General features: G+C 34.6%; 1 protein-coding gene across 2 annotated transcripts in view; it reads right to left on the reverse strand.

Annotated features, from left to right (window-relative positions):
• The window catches only part of LOC114325907 (uncharacterized), a 169,595-nt gene that overhangs the window by 95,105 nt on the left and 49,469 nt on the right, over window positions 1-25,021 (reverse strand). For both annotated transcript variants that reach the window (XM_028274054.2, XM_050654159.1), the window contains exon 4: window positions 21,821-21,995. In XM_028274054.2, coding sequence (XP_028129855.2) covers window positions 21,821-21,995 — 175 coding nt within the window. The remainder of the gene's footprint in view (window positions 1-21,820; window positions 21,996-25,021) is intronic.

Here is a 25,021-nt window from a genome sequence, read left to right on the forward strand (position 1 = left end):
TTACCATAATTTGTTAATAACAATTAAACGTACCATATTTGGGCTTCCAGACCACTTCCATTGAATTCAGTGACCCAAAAAACCTATAATACCACCATCAAATCGCGGCGACCTAAAAGTTCCCACGGGACCCCTATGTTGCGACTAGACTATCTGTGAAAAATATGGACTAAAACTGAATATAAAAAGACCAAATACATGATAATAACTAAGAAAGCAAATATACAAACAAACATACATTTGGGAAATGTACGGATATATAATAGAAAGGGTTGATAAATATAAATACCTTCATCATGGCTATTTTGACCTTCGTGGCAGCTGCTCTGAACAGTTGCGTTGAGTTGCAACCAAACCATTCTCTCAGGTTCTTCAACCAGGAAACGCGTCTCCTTCCTACGCTTCTCCTATCTCTATTTTTCCTTGAATTTTGAGTCTCAAGATGTTATATCTTTCGCCTCTCATCGCATGTCCGAGATATTGCAATCTCCTTTCTTTTATTGTGTTTTCAATTTCCCTCTCTCTGTCTAATCTCCTTAACACTTCTATATTCGTGACTCTATCTACCCATGAAATCCTTAACACTCTTCTCAATGTCCACATTTCAAACGCGTTAAGTCGATTTATTGAATCTGGAATATGGAACCTGGATTTCAGAGATAGTCCGTTCTTTAACGGTAAAATATTGCAAAATCTCTAAATTTTAAAGAACCGCTTGGATTGACATGAAATTTGGCATACACATAGCTAACACGTCAAAGAAAAAAAGTGATATTGTGCCGATATGTGCTATTGCCCTGGGGGTGGTTTTCACCCCCTCTTGGGGGTGAAAAAATATTCGTTTAAAGAAAGTCAGGAAATGGATAAACTGGATAATTTTAAGTAACTTTTGTTCTATAGAGTTTTTCCACTAAGGCGATACTTTTCGAGTTATTTGGCAGTGAATATGTTCATTTTTTCAACAAAATAACCACGCTTTTAGACGGTTTTTTCGCAAATAACTCAAATAGTAAGTATTTTGTCGAAAAAACATTCTTAGAAAAAATATAGCCTGTAAATTTTTTTAAAAAATGGTGTATACATCACGTCTTTACACCTAGTAGAAGCAGAGTTATAGCTAATGAAAAATAGGTTCATATTCGTCAAATTCCAAATTGAATACTTTAACGCGAAATAACAAAAAATGAAGCACATTTCGGGGAAAACTCATTACAACTTATTTAAAAAGTGTTCATTTTTGTTTAATAAAAAAAATTTCTAGCATCAAAATTAAACAAGTTACGCTCAAAATAAAGTTAGTCCCTTTTGGTTTTGGTAAAAAAATCGAGAAAATCACCCCCTAATTAGTCTCTTAAATGAACTTAATCGTTACGACTTCACAAGTTTCTTGACTCGTGTATATATTGTTTATATGACCTGTAAGTTTCATCAATTCAAAGTCCTTATTATTGAAAGGGCTGTAGTTAAAAGGGATTGAACGAGTCACTGATCACGAATGTATGCAAATTTAGAAACACCAAATCTTAATCAATTTTTGTCTAAAAGAAAAACAAAAAAATACGTGATATTCAGAAAAGCAGACCTTTTTGGTTTTTCGAGATTTTTGGTATCTCTAACAATTTTTAAGTTATTTTGAAAAAAAAGCATATTTTTCAAAATTTAAATTTTTAAAAATTTTACTTTGAAACCAAATTTTTTAAAAAATAAGCACTTTGAATCGATGAAACTTACAGATCATATAAACACAACATAAGTAAAATAATTTGTGGAGCGGTAACGATTAATTTCATTTAAGTTGCTAATTAGGGATTGGTCTTCCCGATTTTTTTTTGCAAAAACAAAAGGGACCAACTTTATTTTGAGCGTTACTTGCTTAAATTTAATGCTAGAAACTTTTTGTAAAAACAGAAATAAAGATTTTTTAAAACACTTTAAAAAGTTATAATGGGTTTTCCCCAAAAAGTGCTTAATTTTTTGGATATTCCACGTCGAAATATTCTATTTGAAATTTGGTGAATATGAATCTATTTTTCATTGGCTATAACTCTGGTTCTACGAGATCCAGAGACCTAACGCGGACACCATTTTTTTACTTTTTTATAAGCTATATTTTTGCAAAGAACGTTTTCTTCGACAAAATACTTACTCTTTGAGTTATTTGAGATAAACCGTCTAAAAATGTGGTTATTTTGTTGAAAAATGAACATATTCACTCGCAAATAACTCGAAAAGTGTTGACTTGGCGAAAAAGCTCTATAGAACAAAAGTTACTTAAAATTAGTCAGTTTACCCATTTCCGGACTTATTTTGGACATATATTTTTTCACCCGCAGAAGAGGGTGAAAGTCACCCCCAGGGCAAAAGCACACATTGGCACAATATCACTTTTTTCTTTGACATGTACGCTATACGCATGCCAAATTTCATGTCAATCCAAGCGGTTCTTTAAAATTTAGAGCAAAATCCGTGAAAGAATGGACTAAGAATAATGATCAAACAACAGAAATAAGGGCCAGCGTAGAAATAGCAAGAAATGCGTTTGTAAATATGAAAACAATTCTCTGTAACAAAGACCTTAGATTAGAACTGAGAGTAATAGCTCTGAGGTGCAACATGTTTTTTCGATACTGCAATATGGACTTGAAAGCTCGACATTGGAGCAAGTACACATAAATAAGCTACAGTCATTTGAAATGTGGTGTTACAGGAGGATATTTAGAATAGCATGAACACGGAAGAAAACGAGCACGAAAGTATTGCGAGAAATGGGCAAAGCAAAACACAATCAAAATAAGAAAGTTTGGGACACGTAATTAGGGGACATATAATAAATGGTTTGGTTGTCAATAACACCGTTATAGAAAGAGTATCCTCCTATAAATACCTTGGAGCTTGCCTGGATCATACAGGCGATCAAGCAAAAGAAATAAGAGCAAGAATAGAAATAGCTAGATCAGAATTTAACAAGATGAAAATATTTCTCTGTAGTCGTGACATAACTCTTGATCTGAGAGTGCGTATGCTGCGGTGTTATATCTTCTCCACTTTATTATATGGAGTTGAGTCATGGACCATGAAGATGGGCAGCATTAAAAACATTGAAGCTTTTGAGATGTGGTGTTACCGTAGAATGCTACGTGTATCTTGGGTGGACCACGTGACGAATGCCGAAATTTTACGTCGGATCGGAAAAGCATGTGAAGTTGTACTTACTGTTAAAAGAAGAAAGCTTGAATACTTTGGCCATGTTATGAGAGGTGACAAATACTCGCTGCTGAAACTGATCATCCAGGGTAAAATCAGGGGTAAGAGAAGTATGGGTAGGCGCAGAATATGTTGGTTAAGAAATCTGAGGGAATGGTTCGGCTGCAGTTCCATCGACCTATTTAGGGCGGCCGCCAGTAAAATAAGAATAGCTGTGATGATTTCCAACCTCCGATATTAGACGGACTTTAAGAAGAAGAAGAATGTCTCCTCATTACGTGACTATAATAATGACATATAATGAGGGGACGTATAATGGGTGATATGAATGCTAAAATAGGCAAGGAGCCGCAGTTCTATGGCACAATAGGAAAACACTCACTGCACAATGAAATAAGCGAGAATGGGGAGTTTTTGATAAATTTTGCCACCAGTAAAAACATGGTTATAAACTCCACATGCTTCCCACATAAAGACTACACAAAATGACATGGATTTCACCAGATGGAACCACAACCAATCAAATCGACCAAGTGCTGATAGACAAAAGGGCAGTCAGCAGTATCTCCGATGTGAGAACACGACGAGGAGCATGCTGTGGATCAGACCATCTTTTACTACAAACCAAATTTAGATGCAGAGTTAACAAAGAAAGAAACGAAAGACAACAAAGAACAAACACATTAGACCTGGAAAAACTGAAGATTCAGGAATGTAAAGAGAAGTTCGGAGAAGAAGTCGCAAATGAGTTAAGGACGCTAGAACTACACTCCATAGAGGGCAAATGGAATAATATCAAAACAGCAGTACTGACAGCAGCAGCGTCCACCCTGGAAAACAAGAAAAAGGAGAGAAGAGGAGCATGATTTGATGACGAGTGCAGACAAGCAATAGATGAAATAAATGAAGCCCACAAAATGTATATAACAAGAAGAACACGGGAACGACAAACATCATTTGAAGTCGCAAGACGGAAAGAAGACAAGATATGTAGAAATAAAAAGAGAGCCTATGAAAATGGACAAATAGAAAAAATGGAAGAACATTTCAAAAACAACGGAATTCGAGGGGCTTACCAATACCTAAAAAAGATAAAAAGTGGGTATAAACCTCAAACAAGTCTATGTAAAGATGAAAGTGGTGAATAATCAGTGACCAAGAGAAATTCACAGAAACCTGGAAGCATTATTTTCAGACCCTACTTGGGATACAAGTAGACAAGGACGGTGAAATGGGTACGAACTACATAGAAGAGAATGAAGTAGAATATGGCGTAGAAGCTCCAACCATAGAGGAAGTTCTCGAAGCTATTAAGGCCCAAAAAAACAATAAAGCCCCGGGAGTTGACGAAATACCAGCAGAATTGTATAAGGTAGGTGGCGACCACCTAGCAAGTCACATTCACGCGCTCATCAAAGACATATGGCAAGAAGAGAAAATACCCGACGACTGGAAGAAAAGTATAATATGCCCGATCTATAAAAAAGGAGACAAACTCCAGTGCAAAAACTACCGTGGAATTTCTCTACTATGTACAGCATATAAAGTCCTCACGTATATTATTCACGTATTATATCAAGTATATTATAAAAACCAGCGGATCCAACCACTAGCAGAAAATATTATTGGAGACTATCAGACGGGCTTCCGACGGGGAAGATCGACACTGGATCAAATATTTACAGTCAAACAGATCTTGAGCAAATCATGGGAACACGACATTGATGTCCACAACGTGTTTGTAGACTTCAAACAGGCATACGACTTAGTCAAAAGGAACAAACTCTACAATATATTGGCTGAATTGGCAATACCACACAAGCTAATTAGACTCATTAAAGCCACAATGGATGAAACTGAGGCATGTGTACGAATACAAAACCACCGGACAGACTTTTTCAAAATTTCGCAGGGACTAAAGCAGGGAGATGGGCTGCCCCAACTTTGTTTAACCTGGCACTGGAGTATGCGGTTAGGCAAATGCAAACTGGACGAGGAAACCTACTGACCAACCGAACGGTTCAACTGGCCGCTTATGCCGATGATATTAATATTATGAGTAGAACATCAACAGGAGCACAGGAAACATACGCAAAGTTAAAAACGCAAACAAAAAGACTAGGTCTGGAAGTTAACACAGAAAAACAAAAATAATGATACAGACGAGAAGAAATATAGTCCCACAAAACATTATACATCAAGATGACATTGAAACGGTTGGAAAGTTTACATACCTGGGAGTAGAACTATATGCCGACGGATCAGCAAATGGAGAAATACGAAAGAAAATAACGCAGGCAAACAAAGCTTATTTTTCCCTCTCCCATATATTTCGGTCTAAAAATGTCCACCGAAATACAAAGATGAGAATCTATAAAACCTTAATTCGACCAATAGCATGCTAAGGCAGTGAAGTTGGGTCCTGAAAGAAACATCCAAAAACAAACTCGACACATTCGAAAGGAAAGTACTGAGGAGAATACTAGGGGCCGGTATTTCCAACCTCACTTAAGCCAAAGCTTACTTTAAGCCTTTGCTTAAGCTTAGATGCCTGTATTTCCACTTCAATTTTAGGCTTAAACCAAATAATTTTAAGCTCGCGCGGGAGTTGGTTTAAGCCTTTGCGTAAAATTTGTTTTTTGTTTTTTGAGGATATTTCTATAGATTATTAATTATTATAGAGTTGTTTTGAAAACCAACTTTTAAGTAATAACGTTATTATTGGATTATTAAATAATAATCTATTAATTTATTAATCGTAATAACGATTATTAAAATTCTTACTACTTTTGGAAGATGTAGGCACATTAAAATTGTTTATTTCTACAATGCTAGGTAGGTATATTTATTTTACAAAAATAAATTTACATTCCAATTTGACATTTTAAGGAATATTTCCAATAAACAAAATTACAAAGACGGATCTATTGCTTATGCAAAATAACAATAAAAATATAACCAGAGAAAATATAGACAATAAACTAAAAACACATGTACCATGTACACAAAATTAAGTGACGTAAAAATAACATTGATACAGATGACAAGATAAAATTAAATGTCAACAGTAGTGGTTTTTACCTCAGAACAGTTAGCTCTGGCACTTTGACGTATTCAGAGGTACCAAACCAATTAACTTTACAACTGAGCATCAGTTTAGTTAAGAGAATGATGGAAATACGGCACCCAGCTTAAGCTTCTCCTTAACTTTTGACACAGGCTTAGCTAAGCAAAAGCTTAAGTAGCTATTGAAATACCGGCCCTAGGACAACAACGAGCTTTATCAACTTTATAAGGAAACACCCCTGTCAGACTTCATTAGAATACAAAGATTGCAATGGGCCGGACATGTGATAAGAATGGGAGAGGATAGGCTACCAAAAAGAGCACTGAATGCTAGAATGCAGGGAAAGAGACCGGTTGGAAAGCAAAGAAAGCGCTGGGAAGACACAGTAAACAGCGACGCACAAACCCTTTTAGGAGTCCGTGTATGGAGAAGAACAGCCACAGACAAGCAAGGGTGGAGGCAAAAAATAAAGGAGGCCAAGGCTCAATTTGGGCTGTAGTGCCGTAGAAGAAGAAGAATGAGGGGAAAGCCATATGAAATGCTAAGACTGATAATACGGGGAAAGATAAGAAGAGTAGGAGAGACGTATAGGAAGGAGACTGTCATGGTTGAAAATTTTAAGGGACTGGTTTAAATGTAGTTCAATAGAACTCTTCAGAGCAGCAGTACATAGAGTAAAGATAGTGATGATGATATCCAAACTCCGATTGGAAGACGACACTTGGGAGCGTCATTGCTCTGACTCTTATCGTAGTTACCTTTGTGATGATTGTGAAGATTAAATCTTATTCTGGTCAAAGAATCTTATGTTTTGACTGTAGACAGTAGTAAATAGTGAACAAAATATAATGTAATATTCATGTAATTATAAGCGTTATAATTATAATAAATTTACATTAAACCCATTGCATATAATTGAACGTTGATAAATATTAGATCTGAATAATTCACGTAAGTACATTACACCTATTTTATCGACGGATTAAAGTAGTACAAAGTTGGGTAATTTTTTAAGCACGTGAGTTTTTTCACGACACATTCGCGAAAATGTTTCGCTAATAAATTTCAGTTGTTTTTGTGTTGCATTATAAATTCTGAAGTGGTGATAATAGTAGTTATTTATGTACCAAGTCAGTAAAGTTACTCTTTATCGAACGAGTATTATGAGCAGACGAGTTCGATAGAGTAATTACTGACGTGGTGCATACAAAATTTTATCGCTAACAATTTGATATTGGTTTTAACACTTACATACAATTTACAATTTAAGATCGTTTTTAAATTTTAGACGCAATAAAAATTGCATGACAGTAATGACAGATGACTTTTGCATGATGGCCGCTTTCGATTTTTAATCGATAGTTATCAATATTGAATAATTACCAAATCGGTAAAATTTTGATTTATTTTATATGAATATAATTACAAAATTTCACTTTTTAAGGAATTTCACTTTTTGACATAAATTTAATTAACAATGTCTTAAATTTTGTACAATATTTTTACTAATGAAAGTAAATAAATTGTAAGTTCACTCAAATAAATAATCGATTACTGCCATCTACCACTTACATTCAATCTCGATTAATAGCGGCAGGTAAAGTAAAATTCTTCTTTCAGTACAATAAAGTGTTACTTTACTGCCGCAAAGGAGTACAATAATGAATGACTTTAGTGACGGTTGGCGATAAACAAATTTATTTTATATTATTTATACACACACACATATACAGTGATGAGTGCGCTAATAACCGACAAAATAACGTAAGAGACGGTAACTACATATATTAAGGTGTGAGATAAAAAGAGATGAAACTAGTAGATGTGTAAAACTATCGATAGGAACCTATAAATTTACATGATATTAAGTCTTTCCCACCTTTAGACGTATCGGACGCGTTTACCAGTTACAGTGACAATTTTATTTGACATACTCCTTTGATACGTTTAAAGGTGGGAAACAATCAATATAATGTAAATTTATAGGTTTCTATCGCTAAATTTCCCACCTCTATTATTTTCATCTCTTTTTATTTCATAACGCATTATGTTGTCCATTTTTTGCCTTATTTTGCCGGTTATTACCGCGCTCATCACTGTATACAGTATGGTAAAACATGGAATAAATTCATTATTTCAGAAAGAGACGACTTTCAAAAAAATCTTAAAATACCAGAATTTTAATTTCTGAATGTTGGGTCGTCACTAGCGTTGGCGTATTGCCGTAATCGACGATTTTTTTTTTAAATTCAAACGGAGATCATGGGATATCTCATTTGAAAGGTCTCCTAATCTACTTTGAACGATACAATTATTGGAATATTTATTTCTACCAGATTAACCAAAACTATTCGATTATTATTGCAATTAACTTATAATAAATGTTTAGTAATATATTCGCTGCGTACATGTCTGACGCGACACCTAGCGTAGTCTACTGGCATTTTTGGCGACCACAATTTGACGATAAACATATGATTTGAAGTTAATATGTAATATTTAATATGTAATATTATATGTATTATATGTAATATTATATGTATTATAATACATATGTATTATATGTTATATTATATGTAATATATTTAGTATGTAATATGTAATATTTATTCCTGTTTCATCGACTTCGAAAGAGCGTTCGACAGGGTTCGACATAAAAAACTAATACAATTATTGAAAAACAGAGATATAGACAGACGAGATTTACGAATTATCATCAATCTGTATTGGAATCAAAAGGCCAATATAAAGATAAAAGAACAGGAGTCCGAGAATATTGATATAAAGAGAGGAGTAAGACAGGGTTGTGTTCTGTCGCCGCTACTGTTTAACCTGTACAGTGAAGCCATATTTCAGGAAGCGATAGCGGAGCTAAGTGATGGAATCTCTATAAATGGAAGAATAGTAAATAACATAAGATTCGCTGATGATACCGTTATAATGGCAGACACCCTGGAATCACTACAAGAATTGTTAAATAGAATTAACGATTATTGCATTCGATACGGACTAAAAATAAACAAGAAAAAAACTAAATTTATGATTGTCTCAAAAACAGAACATGGAAATGAAAGGTTAATGATAGAGCAAACCCAAATAGAAAAAGTTAAGACATACAAATATCTGGGAACCTGGGTTGATGACAAAAATGACCAAAGCAAAGAAATTGAAGTCCGAATTGAAACTGCAAGGCAAGCATTTATAAAAATGAAGACACTGCTTACAAACAAAGACCTTCAGTTGCCTCTCAGATTGAGGGCTCTAAGATGCTACATATTTTCTATATTGCTATACGGAATGGAAGCTTGGACATTGAAGAGACAACACATAAGAAGAATAGAAGCGTTCGAAATGTGGTGTTACAGAAGAATATTGAAAATTTAGTGGGTTCAAAGGATTACCAATGTTGAAGTGCTACGACGTTTAAATAAGGAGTTAGAAATTATGAAAAGTATAAAAACTAGAAAACTGGAATATTTGGGTCACATTACCAGAGGAGAAAAATATGAGTTGCTGAGAATTATTATGCAAGGAAGGATCCAAGGAAGAAGAGGCATAGGAAGAAGACGCATCTCCTGGCTGAGGAACCTTAGAGAATGGTTTAACTGTAGTTCATTACAACTATTCAGAGCAGCAGCCAACAAAGTGACCATAGCCATTATGATATCCAACCTCCGATAGGAGAGGGAACTTTAAGAAGAAGAAGATGTAATATTTATTTACCATTTTTGACAAAATATATTTTCAAACAATAAGTGTGTTCGCGGAGATAGTCAGGAACTAGTCCACGACAAGTGGAGCATGCGCACTTTAAAATAATATAAATAATACCGTTGACAGATAAATATACAAGGTATATTTACTATTAATTAATATTATCAATTAATTATTAATATACTGGCATATTTATCAATAAACGATAATACATTAAATAAATATAATATGGAACTAAAGTGCGCATGCGTTGTCGTGGACTAAAAGTAACCGACAGGGTCCGCGAACGAACATAATGACACTGACATTACAAAAATTCACCAAAATTGTCATATTTCGCCGCTATGGGCGCTGGCATAGTTTCGTGTATCCCCACCATGGTCACGTACGGAGCGAATAATAAAATTACAAGAAATTGACGCAATCAATGAATTGATGAAATCAATGATGCAATGAGAAAGACAGGCAATGAATTCTTTCGGGAATGAAAAATAACAAAGCAGCTGGCCTGGATGAAATACGAACAGAACAAATAAAGAACTTTGGATCAATAACTTAGAGAACATAGAGTGGCTTGAATGGAAAGAAATAACAGAGGTATCGTTCATAGACCTAACTGTCGCCTATAACACAGTTAACCCATAGGGGCCAAAAAATGGCCTTCCACAGGGAAGTCTGCTCGCGCTGAATCTACATATACAACATTGGTACATACCAACGACCAACCCATAAACCATCAAACAAAATAATTTATTTATGCTCATAACACAGTGGTAGCAGCTCAGGGAGGAACTTTCAGTGAAGTCGAAATTATTCGCGTTTGAGACAAAAATCAAATTATCGATACGAAAATCTGAAACGGAATCCCACAAAAACATAGGTGTGTGCTTTTCATCTTAGCAACAATCATGCTCGAAGAATGTGGAATGGGGTGGCTAGATGCTGGAGCACAACTAGATTACAAAACACATTGGCATACGTCTAGACAGAACTCTGTTTTATCGATAACACTGACAAGAGGCCAAGAAGTGCAAGAAATAACATCATCCGCAAACTAACTGTTTGCAATACAAAATGGGGAGCACAACCACACACTCTCCGCACATCTGCCGGAGAATTTGGGACACCAGTGTGGAGAAAATTTGCTCACGCTAAAAACGTCGACATAAAATGATCAAAAATATTAACACGGCAAAAATCGATAACTATAGAATAGAATAGAATAGAAGTATGCTTTATTGTCACTGAAAATACAAATTTTATGGACAAAGCTTAATTAAAGTCAGAAAAAATAAATAAATAATATCTAACAATAACAATAACAAATACAATTTTCTGAAATTTGATAAATCGTCAATATAAAAAAAAATATACATAAATACAAAATATAAGTTAATAAAGTAAAGAAAAGAAAACAAAATCGATATATTTGCAACAATTTATAGAAATTGCAAAGTGAATATACAACAAAGTAAACTATTTATAGAATAGGAACTAATAAGTTTAAGCTGCTGCATGTGACACCCAAATATAGATAAGTTTGGTTACTTGTACATTACTGTAATTTCTTAGTTAGTCATTCAGAAACTCTTCTACTGAATAATATGGTCTTTTAGATAGATGAGCTTTTGTCATTTTACGGAACTTGGGGAAAGATGTTGCAGATTTGAGTTGTAAAGGAAGATGGTTGTATAGTTTTTTTGCGGAATATAATATAGATTTCTTTACTAACTCAGAGGACGGGATCGGTAAATAGACATCAAAATTTGAATTTCTGGTGGAGTAGTCATGACGAGGCCTTGCTGGAAAGACATGTATGTGTTTACGAATTAAGCAAACAGTTTCTAAAATATATAAAGATGTAAGGGTTAAAATGCCGTGATCTTTGAAGTAACTTCTGCAATGTGTTGTTCTTCTGAGGCCAAACAGATACCTTATTGCTCTTTTTTGTAATTTGAAAATAACATCTAACTGGGCAGCTGTACTACAACCCCAAAAAGGAAGACCATATCGAAGATGAGACTCGAACAAAGAAAAATATGTTAGTTTAGAAGATGCTAAATTGAGTTCTTTCGAAACAGATCTTATAGCATAGCAGGCTGAGGCGAGTTTCTTACTTAACACATCGATATGAAGGGACCATTTGAGGTTGCTGTCTAAAAAAATACCAAGAAATTTTACAGAATCAACGGTAGAGATCTGGCTGTTATTAACAAGCAGGGGTTGAAGAGCACTTTTATAGGATAATGCTACTGTCTTATCCACGTTAAAAGAGAGTAAATTAGAGTCAGACCAGGTTTTTATCGTAAGCAAATCAGAAGTTATAGTTGCATGAAGAGATGCAATAGTTGAGTTGCTCCAAGTGATACTGGTATCATCAGCAAAAAGAAAAATTTTTCCATCGATTTTTAAGTTAGTGATGTCATTTATAAAGATACGGAACAGTAGAGGACCCAATACTGAACCTTGTGGTACTCCACATACAATGTTTTTGAGACTAGAGTCAGTATCATTTGCTCTAACTATTTGTTTCCTATTATTCAAGTAAGATTGGAACCAATTCAAAGAAATACCTCGAATCCCATAGAAATTTAGTTTTTTAATCAAAATGTCGTGATTTACACAATCAAAAGCTTTGGCATAGTCACAGAAAACAGTGGCAGTATAAAGATTATTGTTTAGTGCTTGGTAAACCTCATGAAACACAGAAAACAAGGCATCAGTGGTACATTTATTAGTTAAAAAGCCGAACTGATTTTGGGATAAGATGTTGTTATCAATGAGAAAGGACATGAGACGGGTTTTTATGAGTCTCTCAATAATTTTTGAAAGTACCGGTAGTAAGGCAATAGGTCTATAGTTGCATGCATTAGATTTTTCACCACCCTTATGAAGGGGAATAATAATGGCTATCTTTAGGCACTCTGGGAATTTGCCTCTTTCAAAGGAATCATTAATTAGTGAGACGAGGTTTTCCAACACATTTTCTGTGAGATTTGAGAAGATTTTTATGGATAGTCCATCAGTACTACAGGATGATTTGCTTTTGATACTATTGATAGTTTGGATCAGTTCAGTTATATCGATTGGTCTTAAAAAGAATGAATTCGAGAACACTCCTGAATTGGGGAGATAGGAAATGGGATCTTTTTGTGGCAAAATAGTAGAAGTTATATTTTTACTCACATTAACGAAATATTCGGTTAGATTTTCCGGGTCTGGAAGGGCAAATGTTTGAACTGCGTGAGTTCTATTTCGAAGATCGTTTATTATGGACCAAGTTTCTTTTGCAACACTTTTAGAGCTTTCCATACGATTTTGATAGTAGGCTTTTTTAGCTGATTTGATGAGTTTTAGATAGGTTACCCTGTACTTGGTGATATATTGAGTGACAGAGACGTTGGTAGCAAATTTCTTGATATACAATAGTGAGCGCATATTTTTGGCTGATATGCGAATACCTTTTGTAGCCCAGGGTTTGTGATGTTTTGGCTTAATTGAAATTAAAGGAAATGCCTTATTGAAGATAGAGACAAGCTTTTCTATAAAATCGTTGAAATTATAGTCCACGTCCGCAGAAGGAAAATGCCACTCAGAAGTTAAGCATAAATTTTGAAATTTATGAAAATTCCCAGCGGAAAAAATCCTACCTAAACGTCGGGTTTTCGAGGAGGGTTTGCTGAAGATGTTAAACTTCGTAAATACTGCTTCATGATCTGATAATCCCGCATTAATAATTGTAGAGCAGACATCAAGGGGTGAGAAATCTGAGACAATATAGTCAATTATGGTAGATGAAGTTTTTGTAATCCTTGTAGGAGAATTAACGTGCATTGAGAGACCATATGATTCAAATATGTTGACCAAGGACATTTGGGTAGCACAAGCAGCATCATAATTAATGTTGAAGTCCCCGCATAGAATTTTTCTGCTTCTATGAGGCAAGTCATTTAACAAATTTAGCAGGTTCTGAAAAAATAGTTCCACAGGGGAGTCAGGTGATCTATAGATGCAAATAATGTAAAGATTAAGATTTTTATTATAAACTAGGGAAAACTCAAAGAAGGCTTCATTTAACAGAAAGTCATATTTTGTAATCAGAGAAAAATCATTATTTCTAGAAAGAATTAGGGTGCCTCCATGAGCTGAACTTGGACGATCATACCTAGCAATTGTGGTATATTTTTCTACAAAAAAAGGCTCGTTGACTTCAAGCCAGTGCTCTGTAACCGCAACTATCGGGGGAAATCCTAATTCTTCCAGAAACAAAAATAATTCGTCAGTTTTATTTCTTATAGAACGAATATTAATCAGAACCATACTAAAGTTGTCATCACTAAAATTATTCGAGGTTTCTAGTTCCTCAGAACACGTCGTGTTATTTAAAAATTTCGTCTTGGAGAGCTAGTAGAATAATAATTTCGGTGACATTCCCTTGATTTTTGTAGATGTATGATTCTTTCTGAACTTAGAAAGGACCTATAAGCAACAAGATCAGCTTCCACCTCAGCTGGACCAATTCCATAGGCATCGTTAAATTCTAGAAGAATTTTTCTTAGTTCCTCAGTCTTGGTAGGTAGTCCTTCGGAAGCCAAAAATAGTTTCACACTGGTGTTGGTATATCCATCACAAAATACTGAGGCAGGCTGGTCGTGTAGGAAAGCAAGATGTAGCTTAATTGCTTTTAATATATCCGGTTCCCTTAATCTTGCTAGAAGATATCGACTGTTTGAGTTATTGGTTAATCTAACTCTTGGTGGTGTTAAAGGATCCAAATTTATCGATGGTTCCAAAATATCTTTCTTAATGAAATTAATTTGGGAACGGAACGGATCTTTAGATTTGCAAATTTCGATGGCCTGCTTGTCAGTAAGTATATTTGTGTTTTGAACTTCATTTTTGTTTTTACTTGGAATGGTAATTGGATTTTCCAAGCTAACTGGGCTTCTGATGTGCTTCGGTTTCATATTTGCCTCAGATGAAGTTGTTGGTTCGGAGCATGAGGATTCTGTAGACCATTTAATGTTTACACCAGGTGGCCAAATTTCCTTATTAAATAATAAGTCAATAGATGTTTTAGACTTAATACCTATTTTGAATGAGGACCCTGTTGTTGTGTTGGCATCTTTAAGAAGGGCATAACATCTTATATATTCCTTGATACCTAGCTTCTCTTTAATGTAGTGAACTATTTGAATAGGAGTGTAAATTGGGGTTAAGTTGCTAATAACGACAAAGTGGCATTTATCTTCTGCACTTTTTGATTTTGTGACTGGACTAGCTTCGAAATGTTGAGTGTTTTCGGTTTGAGTACTTGAAGTGGCATACACAATGTCTCTCTTCGATACATCTTTCTTCGTTGGTATAGCAGGTAGTTTATTTGAAAGATTACTCATTTGATTAGATATTTCACTTACGTTTGAAGAGAGCCTATCTAGTCCCAATTTTATCTCAGATGAATTTGAATCTTGGACTTGCACCTTAATCGTGTTATTGGAACAGCCGAAAAAAACTGACGATATATTGAAGATATCTTGTTCCATCTGCCTTATCGATTTTAAAAGATATTCAGGATTTAGCAGGTTATTTAATTTATGTATCTCGTCAATTTTTTTCGTAATATAGTCTAATTTGCCGTCATTTTTGGTTAATAAATCATATGTCTCGATGAAAATTGGCAAATTATCAGTGAGTTTTTTTGTAACTTGAATTAAGGCGTCAAAATTCTCTTGTGGTATTTGATTTTTTGAAAGATTGTTAATTTTTTCATTTAGATATCTGAGACTAGGCGAATCACATAAAGTACAGAAAAATCTTAAATGAGAATTTTTTGGGTCCAGTAGAGTTTTTGCCGTTGTTTTATTGAGACCAGAACATTTGATGCAAAAATACCGTTTACAATCTCCATGGCAACGTATCTGATATTTTTCGTTTTCAGAAAATTCAGCTAAGCAAATTTCACAATTTTTGGACGTCATGGTGTCAAGGTTAAATATTATACAAATATTTAACTAGGTCGTTTAAACTTGGTGATGTGATGATATTAATAAAAAAATAAAACACTTACAGCTAGTATTCACAACACATCAAATCAAAACAAATAACAAAATGTGTAAACACAAGAACAAAACAAAACATACAACCGTACGCTTCCAGTGCTGGTAAACGACTGAACTCAATAGTTGTCAATAGTGACACTTCAGACAAATTTTGACATATATTGCTTGTGTGTGAATTCGGCTTTATTTCGGCCAATCAGCAGGCTTTATTTTTCGCGCGTTCATTTAAATCACTCCTTTTATTTAAAAAATGGACCATGTAACCTGAGAAGATAGGGATACCAGAAGACCGATACCTGCGACTGTGAGGCGGTTCAGAATGGTCACCACCTACTAACATACACAAACATGAGGGAGACCTGAACAGATGAAGACGTTCTTCTTCTTCTTCTTCTTCTTTGGCCCTCTAATTCGTCCAATTTTGAACATAGGCTTTCCCCAGTTTCTTCCATTCGTTTTTGCTTTGTGCTTTCTGTTTCCAGTGTGTTCCTCATATCTTTGTAATGTCATATCCTCATCTCATCTGGAGGGTCGTCCTTTTGCTCTCTTTCTTGTCCATGGTCTCCACTGTTGTATCGTGGTATTCTACCTACTGTCCGTTTGTCTGGCGTTATGACCTGCGTTATTCCATTTTAGCCTGGCTATATGTTGTGCTGTGTCTTTGAATTTTGTTTTATTTCTTATCCAGTTGTTTTGCTTTTTGTCTTTTTCAAATGCAAAGACTGAAATAGTTTTTTGTACACACTTATGACTACAGGTAAAAGGGGGAGAAGTGTACTTTTGAAGTGTGTAAAATTAATAATTCGTAGCTGAGCGCTTTCGGCTTATAAAGCCATCTTCGGAGCTATGGTCAAAAAGGTCAAAATACCACTACGAAGAGAGATGGATCCCATGTACGATATAAAAATACTTCTATTTCTTATGCAGTTTTTTTAATGATGGAAAAAAACCTTGTTTGTCTGTTGAAAAAATTGCTCAATTTTGCTGTTGGTTTTTGTAGCCGGAAAAGTTAAAAACATCAAATACGAGCACAAAGGACTTTCACACAAAAATTACATTACATATGACGAATATTTGATCATGGTAAGGTCAAGAAACCCTACCATCTGAAGTGTACGGTGTCAGCATGCAAAATGGTGTCTTTTTGATGAAGACCTAATTTTAGCAAATGACTCAGCCAGCTATGTGGCCAACCGTTGGAAATACATATAGGATTAAGTTGTTGGTGTCCATGACACGGAAAGTAATATAGAGAGTAAGATATAGTTATAGATAATACCGTTTAAAAATGTTATTTCCCGTCCAATAAATAAATCTTCTTCAAAAAGATTACGGAGGTGATTAAAACGATTATTGTTGATGAAGATTAAAAACAAGTGCGATACGCAGTTCCAAAATAATTCGAAATAAATCCAAAAACAAAAGAGTTTTTCCATTCGAAAGATAATATTGACGTAAAGATTTCATTTGCAAAACTGAATAATAATACAATTCGTGTATCAACAACGAAATTGTAAACAATTTAAATGGCTTTAAAATGTACTTCAAGGCGAAACAAGTAGGTACATACATAATTTGGTAGGTTCGTGCAAAACATAAATATTGCTTAACAATGGCCTTGTATAACTATTTTTTCAGTAATATATTTTTAGAGTCTTTATGTAATACATAATATAGGGTGGAAGGCAGTTAAGGTACGATTCCGACATCGACTGCAGGCGGCAACTGCTGACGGCAGTTGCAGTTTTTTGTGCACTATTTTGCACTATTAATTTGTATGAGACTGATTCCGACATCTAACTACAATTGCTGTCCGGCAGAACGTCAGTTGGTAATAATTATACAAATTAATAGTCGTCTGCAGTCGTTGTCGGAATCGTACCTTAATGGAGAAAAATAATTTCTGTCCTTGTTTTAAAAAATTATAAAAACCACTGAGACCCGGCGATTTTTAAATATAAAATCAGGCGCGTTCTAAATTAATATAAATCTAAATTCACAGGGTGATTCACGCAAGCCTAGCATAGTCCATAAGTTTTATTATTAATGGAACGCCCTGGATATTTTTAAAAGCTGCTTAACAATCTGTTTCCCACAAACTAAATCACGTAGGTTAATATTATGAATAAAACAGTGAAATTTTGAAATTATACAGCATGGAAACCACGTATGAAATAAAATTGTTTGTATCCTTATTTTAGAAAATTATAAAAAACTGTATATTTTTATGTTGTTTGAAGCTACTTAACAGCCTCATCTCAAAAAAGTGTATTATGTAGTGTCTATTATGAACAATACAAGGTGAAACTTTGAAATTATACATAATTTTCGTAAAGACATTAAATAAATAAAATTTTGGAATTAATAATTTATATTGTTTGCCAACAACCGTTGAAAATGTGAAGAACGAATTCAACTCAAGTGAGGGTCAAATGGTGCCCGCGGCCTAATCATGTGGTATTTAATACATCCATGTATATTATAACAATGCTAGTCAATGTTTCCATGACTGTATAACTTTAAAGGGTTTTTACCCAAATATTTTCAATTTTTGGTGGCTTAGCATGTTAGCATCTTGTCAGCACTGATTTTATTTAGCTTTTTTGTGATATCCGGGATACAGGAAAATCTTTTTCCTTGTGGATTTGTAATAATTTATCACACTTTAAATAACGATATTATTTTTTAAATTAGCTCAATAATGACATCAATTTTCTAAACTGAGTAATATAACAATATATTGGGGTTTGTATTTAATATCTTGACGAAATTTACAAATAATTTCAAAATTTCACCTTGTATATTCATAATAGATCCTACGTGATTATAATTTGTTAAGATTAGGTTGTTAAGGAGGTCTTAAAAACATAAAAATATACTGGGTGTTTCATTAATGATAAAGATGATGAACTATGCTAGACTTGCGTAAGTCACCCTGTAATTTAAATTTATATTTAAAAAGCGCACATTTAAGTTTAGAAGTTGACGTATCCTAGCGGTTTTTATATTCTATAATTTCAAAATCACACCCTGTAATAATCATAATACTACCTACATGATATAGTTCGTTGAAATCAAGTTGTTAAGAAGCTTTTAAATTTATGTAAATAAATATACAGGGTGTTCCATTAAAAATAAAGATGATGGATTATGCAAATGATGCTGGACTTGCGGGAATCACCCTGTACATTTAAATTACGTTTAAAAAACGCACATTTATGTTTAAAAATCGACGGGTCTCGGCCTTTTTTATAATTTTCTAAAATAAGGACGCAAACAATTTTATTCCAAAGTGCCTTCCACACTTATAAATAATAAAATTTTTTAAGCTTGTTTTTAAGTTCTGGTTTTCTAGTGGCTTACGTCTTCTGGTGAGGATTAAGATATTAGTATTATTTGACTCTGCCATCTTATCTCTGGTCGATCAACTAGATTCGCCAGCTAATTCCAACTTAACCTCAAACCCCATATGGATTCTATATACGGAGTGTATCTCGATTCAAGTATCTAGCCTGTACACTGACCTACTGAACCTACTTCAAACGTAATTTATTATTTTTATTTTGATTTCATGCTAACCCACTATAACATTTACAATTTTCACTAATGGCCTCCATTCTTATCTTTTCTTACAAAATTCTTACTTAAAAGATTTTGAATGACAGGACCAATCGACACAACACTGTAAAGCACATGGCATAACAGACAAGGATGCAACAAGGGCCTGAACATACTAAAAGGAATAGGCTAAGAAAATCTACTTCATCATCGTTAACATTTCACTTCCAAATTAATGTAAACTATACTATAGACGTAGAAAGCTAAAAACATCCGTTGCTTTCATTGACCTATCAGCTGCATACGATACCGTCTGGAGACAAAGACTACTCTGCAAATTACTCCGTGCAATTCCGTGTCAAAAAATAACTAAACTCATTGATAGCATACTTACCGACATACCCTTTTAAGTCACAATGGACTGACGCAGGGATCTGTTTTGGTGCCCTTATTGTTTAATTTATACATCGCACACCTGCCTAGGACAACATCGCAGAAATTTGGCTACGCTGACGGCTGGCCTTGCAACAGTACATAATAACATGGATGATATAGAAACAATATTAACGGATGCCATTATAGGAGAATACTTCCGCAAATGGAGACAACGGCCTAATGTAACAAAAACCGAAGTGTGCTGTTTCTATCTAAATAATTCCCAAGCTAACAAAAAACTCTTCGTTCACTTTAAAAACTGCTCACTCATAACTCAACACCAAAATATCTTGCAATAGGTAACTCTCGACAGAACTTTAGGTTTTAAAGAAAACACCTACAAAGAACGGCAGCAAAACTAAAAATTCAAACATAATCCAAAATATACGTGCCATCACATAGGATTCCTCAACCTCCGTACTCAGATCATCCGCTCTAGGACTTGTATACTCGGCATCTTAGTATGCTTCCACCGGTATGGCTCAATAGTAAGCACACGAAGATTGTTGACACCCAATTAAACCAGACAATGCGAACGATCTCAGGTACAATTAGACCAACACCAAACTATTGGCTTCCTATTCTGAGTCACATCACACAGCCGAAACTACGAAGAAGTCATTCTCTTCTCAGAGAATATAAGAAAATCCACACTAACCATCAACCATGACAAGCTTTATATCGAAATGAATAGACTGCGCCCAAGATATCATCCATTGTTAAAGGCCACTTCCTTACATCAAAAGCATTTCAGCCTCACCAACGTCTGGAGAAGACAATGGGAGAGCGACTCACCACAGGAAGTACACCAAACGACCTGTATTGATCATAAACCGTCAAGACCTCAATTTTTGACCCTTCGCTTCGATATCGAACGTATTCGCTTTGTATCTGTTTAGTGTACAGATAGCGAATGATCGATAACGAAGCGAAGGTTCAAAAATCGAGGTAACGAAGCGAATACGTTCGATAACGAAGCGAATGATCAAAAATCGAGGCCCATCCTTTGAACCGCAGTAACGCAATACATGAACAACGTGGAACAGAATAAGAACAAGCAGCTGTAGATGTGCTGACAGCTTACATACATGTGGAAAAGCCCTTACTCCTGTAACTGTGGTGCGCAATGACATACTTTCCGTCACATAGTTGAAGAATGCCCCCAAAGGCGGTTCCCTGGAGTTTTTGATTGGTTCCTGAATGCGACCGAAAATGATTATATTGATACATTAAATGTTCATTTATAATACTCCATGTAACGTTTCCTATTGTTTCTAATGTGTCATTATTTTATGCTACACGCTAAATAAAAATGTTTCAATAACAATTTTTTTTTATTTAGCTAATGCCTCGACAACTAATGGCCATTGGTATGGTAGGTACGGTAAATATTTGCAGTTAGGTACCTAGTGTCATGTGTAGTGTGTGTGTTGAGTAAGTGTCTTGTTACTTTGCAAAGTTGACGTCATTTCATTGTCTTTGCAAAGAGACGCTAATTGAATCCGAACGTCTGCGGTCCCTCCGGTGAGTACCGATCCCACAAGGACAGAAACTATTTCCATTTATTACTTTATAATAAACGAAAAATCTGACCCTGGTGAGATTCGAACTCACGGCCATTCGGACATTTCGATCCAAAGGTAGGCGCTCTTACCACTGAGCCACAGAGGGGGTAATAACAAATTTAACAAATTTTAAAATAGGTATTAACGATTATGTTTAGTAAAATAGCAGTAGAATATATGTATAAAAACATTCAATAATGTAATATTATTAAACTTACTTTACTAAAGAATCATGTTCCTCATACGCCGCATCTTTAAGATTATTTAATATCTCGTATTGTTCTTCTGAATATTTCTTAATCCTTTCTTCCACTGCAACCATTTCTTTTCTTAAAAATTCTGACATATGCTCCCTAATACTTTTAACGATGGCCTCTATGTCACAATGTTGATCTGGAACATTACGAAAAAATTAATGTTGTTTTTGACAATATTAGTTTCATTTTACTACTTATTTAAATTCAAAGTTTGTATCTTAATGAGATTCGAACGCAGATTCCCTAGTACACAATGTATAATTTAGTTCAAAAGTACTATATTGTGTTTTGAAACTAAGAGTAATTCAAATTTACCGCACTGTTACTTGTTTGTAATGTGTCCAACCTCAAGCTAGTTTACTCCACTGTTATGAATCAACCCCGTGTTTGGTATCATTCGATAGATTTTTGAAAAATATTGAACGATTATTTTTCAGTCTTTCGATCATTTCGTGAAATATTCGACCGTCCTGCTACTTTTGGGACACCCTGTACATATATGGGCAGGTGTAAAAAATTTGACACGGTTAGTTCCATTGGCATATAAAAATCTGCATGGAAGAAACACGATGGTTACTTAAAATATTAAGATTACAGTTGTTTATAACGCCATCAAGACAAAAATGTATGTATAACATTAAACAGAGAATAAGTATATGTACATTGTACGTTTTGCGCCATTTTTAAAATTACGCAAAGTTGGGATATACAGTAAAACCCCGTTAACCGAAATAATTGGGGGGGGGGGAGACTGTTTCGGATAACAAGAATTGTTTTTTGTATTCTTCTTGTATCAAATTAGATATTGAAGAGATATAGCTGCAAAACATCGTTGTCAAAGGAAAATACAACAGAAAATAGAAGATTTGTTAAAAAAACACTCTAAACATGTTTATTTTCCTTAATTTTATTGCTTTTTTTAAAGATGAAGTAGTTTTCAATCCTAATAGCAATATTAATAATATTTAAAAATATTAAAATATTACTAAAAGATTTTTACATTGAAAACTTATTGGTCCATTTTCTTGGTAACACCTCCAAGGCTTCTAAAATTTGCAAGCCAGATGGATGCTGAAGCGAAGAAGACAAGAGGGAATTCAAAAAACTTACAATTCACGACCCCGTCTGTTCAGCTGGTAAATTCCAACAGAAAATGGACCTAATTACTCAAAGAAGTAACGACCAATATAAAAATAAAGTAAAATAAAAATTCCATTTTTATTCAGTTGCAATGCGAAGGCAAAACAATCTTATTTTTCATTTAGAATACGGAGCGCACTCCAGCAAATGGAACGCAAATGGAACGCTTCAGCATACATCTGGCTTGCAAATTTTAGAAGCCTTGGAGGTGTTACCAAGAAAATGGACCAATAAGTTTTCAATTTAAAAATCTTTTAGTAATATTTTAATATTTTTAAATATTACTATTGCTATTAGGGTTGAAAGGACATCGCACACATCTTATGGAAAATATAATGTCACTCAAATTCAATAAAATTTATACGATTAGATTCGTTTTAATATAACGATCAATTCTTATCATTGCGCCAACTCTTAATTATGATTAATTACGGCGCAAATTGCAATTAAAGTTTATCGAAATCACATTTTTGGAGTCCATAAAATGTTAGTTTACAATCATTATTGCTCTGAGTGCTATTCATAACAGCTTAAATCCCGCTGGGCCTAAGCGGATTAGTGAAACTAATCCGCTGATTTATGGAGTACCGAAAATCTGGGTATTTTAAAATATTTTTTCTCTCTCTAACTTATGTACCTACCCATTTGATTTCAGATTTATTTATATCAATTTCTGCTCTTATTTTTGAAAATAGAGAGTTGGCGCAATGATAAGATTTGATCGTTAATTTAAAACGAATCTATTGGTATAAATTTTATTGAATTTGAGTGACATTATATTTTCCATAAGATGCGTGCGATGTCCTTTACTTCATCTTTCAATTGCTAGATGACGCTAGTCACCTACCCATACACGTCAGTTGCAATGTGGGGATAAGCTTTCATCGTTGGTCACTTTGAGTAGAGAGCAGCAGGCCTACGCCTCTCCGAGGATGACTCCAACAAGAGTCAAAAATCGTCGATTCAGAGTGCTGGACTGCGCTCCCTATTCTAAGTGAAAAATAAGATTGTTTTGCCTTCGCATTGCAACTGAATAAAAATGGAATTTTTATTTTATTTTATGCTTTCTTTTTAAATTTACTGTTTATTGACGAAATTATTGAAACTGCCAGCCATTTCGGTTAAACGATGTTTCGGTTAACGGAGGTTTTACGGTAGCTTTAAATGGAAAACATTAAAAACATCTTAAACGTCTGATTTGAAGACATTAAACAAAATTCGCGACTACATTTAAGGATCATTACAGGTCTGGCAATTAAGTTGGTATAACATCTTTATTTAGCAATTTTTTATACTTTTCATTTTCACTGTAGGTCATCTTCAGACCTGTCGACAGAAAATTTGTATAAATTATTAACTCTACTTCTTACAGACTATCTTATAAATTAAAGAACCACATATCTCCCCGTCTCTTTCTCTCTCTCTCTCTCTCTCAAAGGGCGTTATCAAATAGAGCCCTGACCTTCACCAGCATTAGCCACCGCCACCAAGCATTCCTTTATTTAGCTGCTCTGCTTCAGTTATCCACTCTCAACCTCTCTAGTATCGGTGCTCACTTCGTCTAACCACCTCTTCCTTGCTCTTTCCACTGGCCGACGCCCTACCATAGTTCCACTAAGCGTTCTGCTTAGTGGATATTCTTAATTCGTGACCAGCCCAGACCCAGACCCAGACCAATCCTCAATCTCTTCTTGTGAAAGGTATTGATAAGGTTGATTGTTTTTTCTTTTATGGTCCATGTTTCTGCGCCATATGTGGCTGTTTGCCGTCTGATGATTTTATAAACTTTGCTACAATATCGTTATAGAAGCCGTAAAGATTGGGGGAGACAGACTTTTAAACATCATAAAGGAACTGTTCAACGTATGTCTGCATTAAAGTGAAATACCTACAAGATGGCACAGTGCACTTACCATCTTATTACACAAAAAGGGCGATCCAACAGACCTCGAGAATTACCAGCCCATAAGCCTATTAGACCAGATCTACAAGTTATTCACAAGAATAATAACAAATAGACTG

This window comes from Diabrotica virgifera, chromosome 6, assembly GCF_917563875.1.
Source record: "Diabrotica virgifera virgifera chromosome 6, PGI_DIABVI_V3a".
Classification (NCBI taxonomy): Eukaryota; Metazoa; Arthropoda; class Insecta; order Coleoptera; family Chrysomelidae; genus Diabrotica; species Diabrotica virgifera.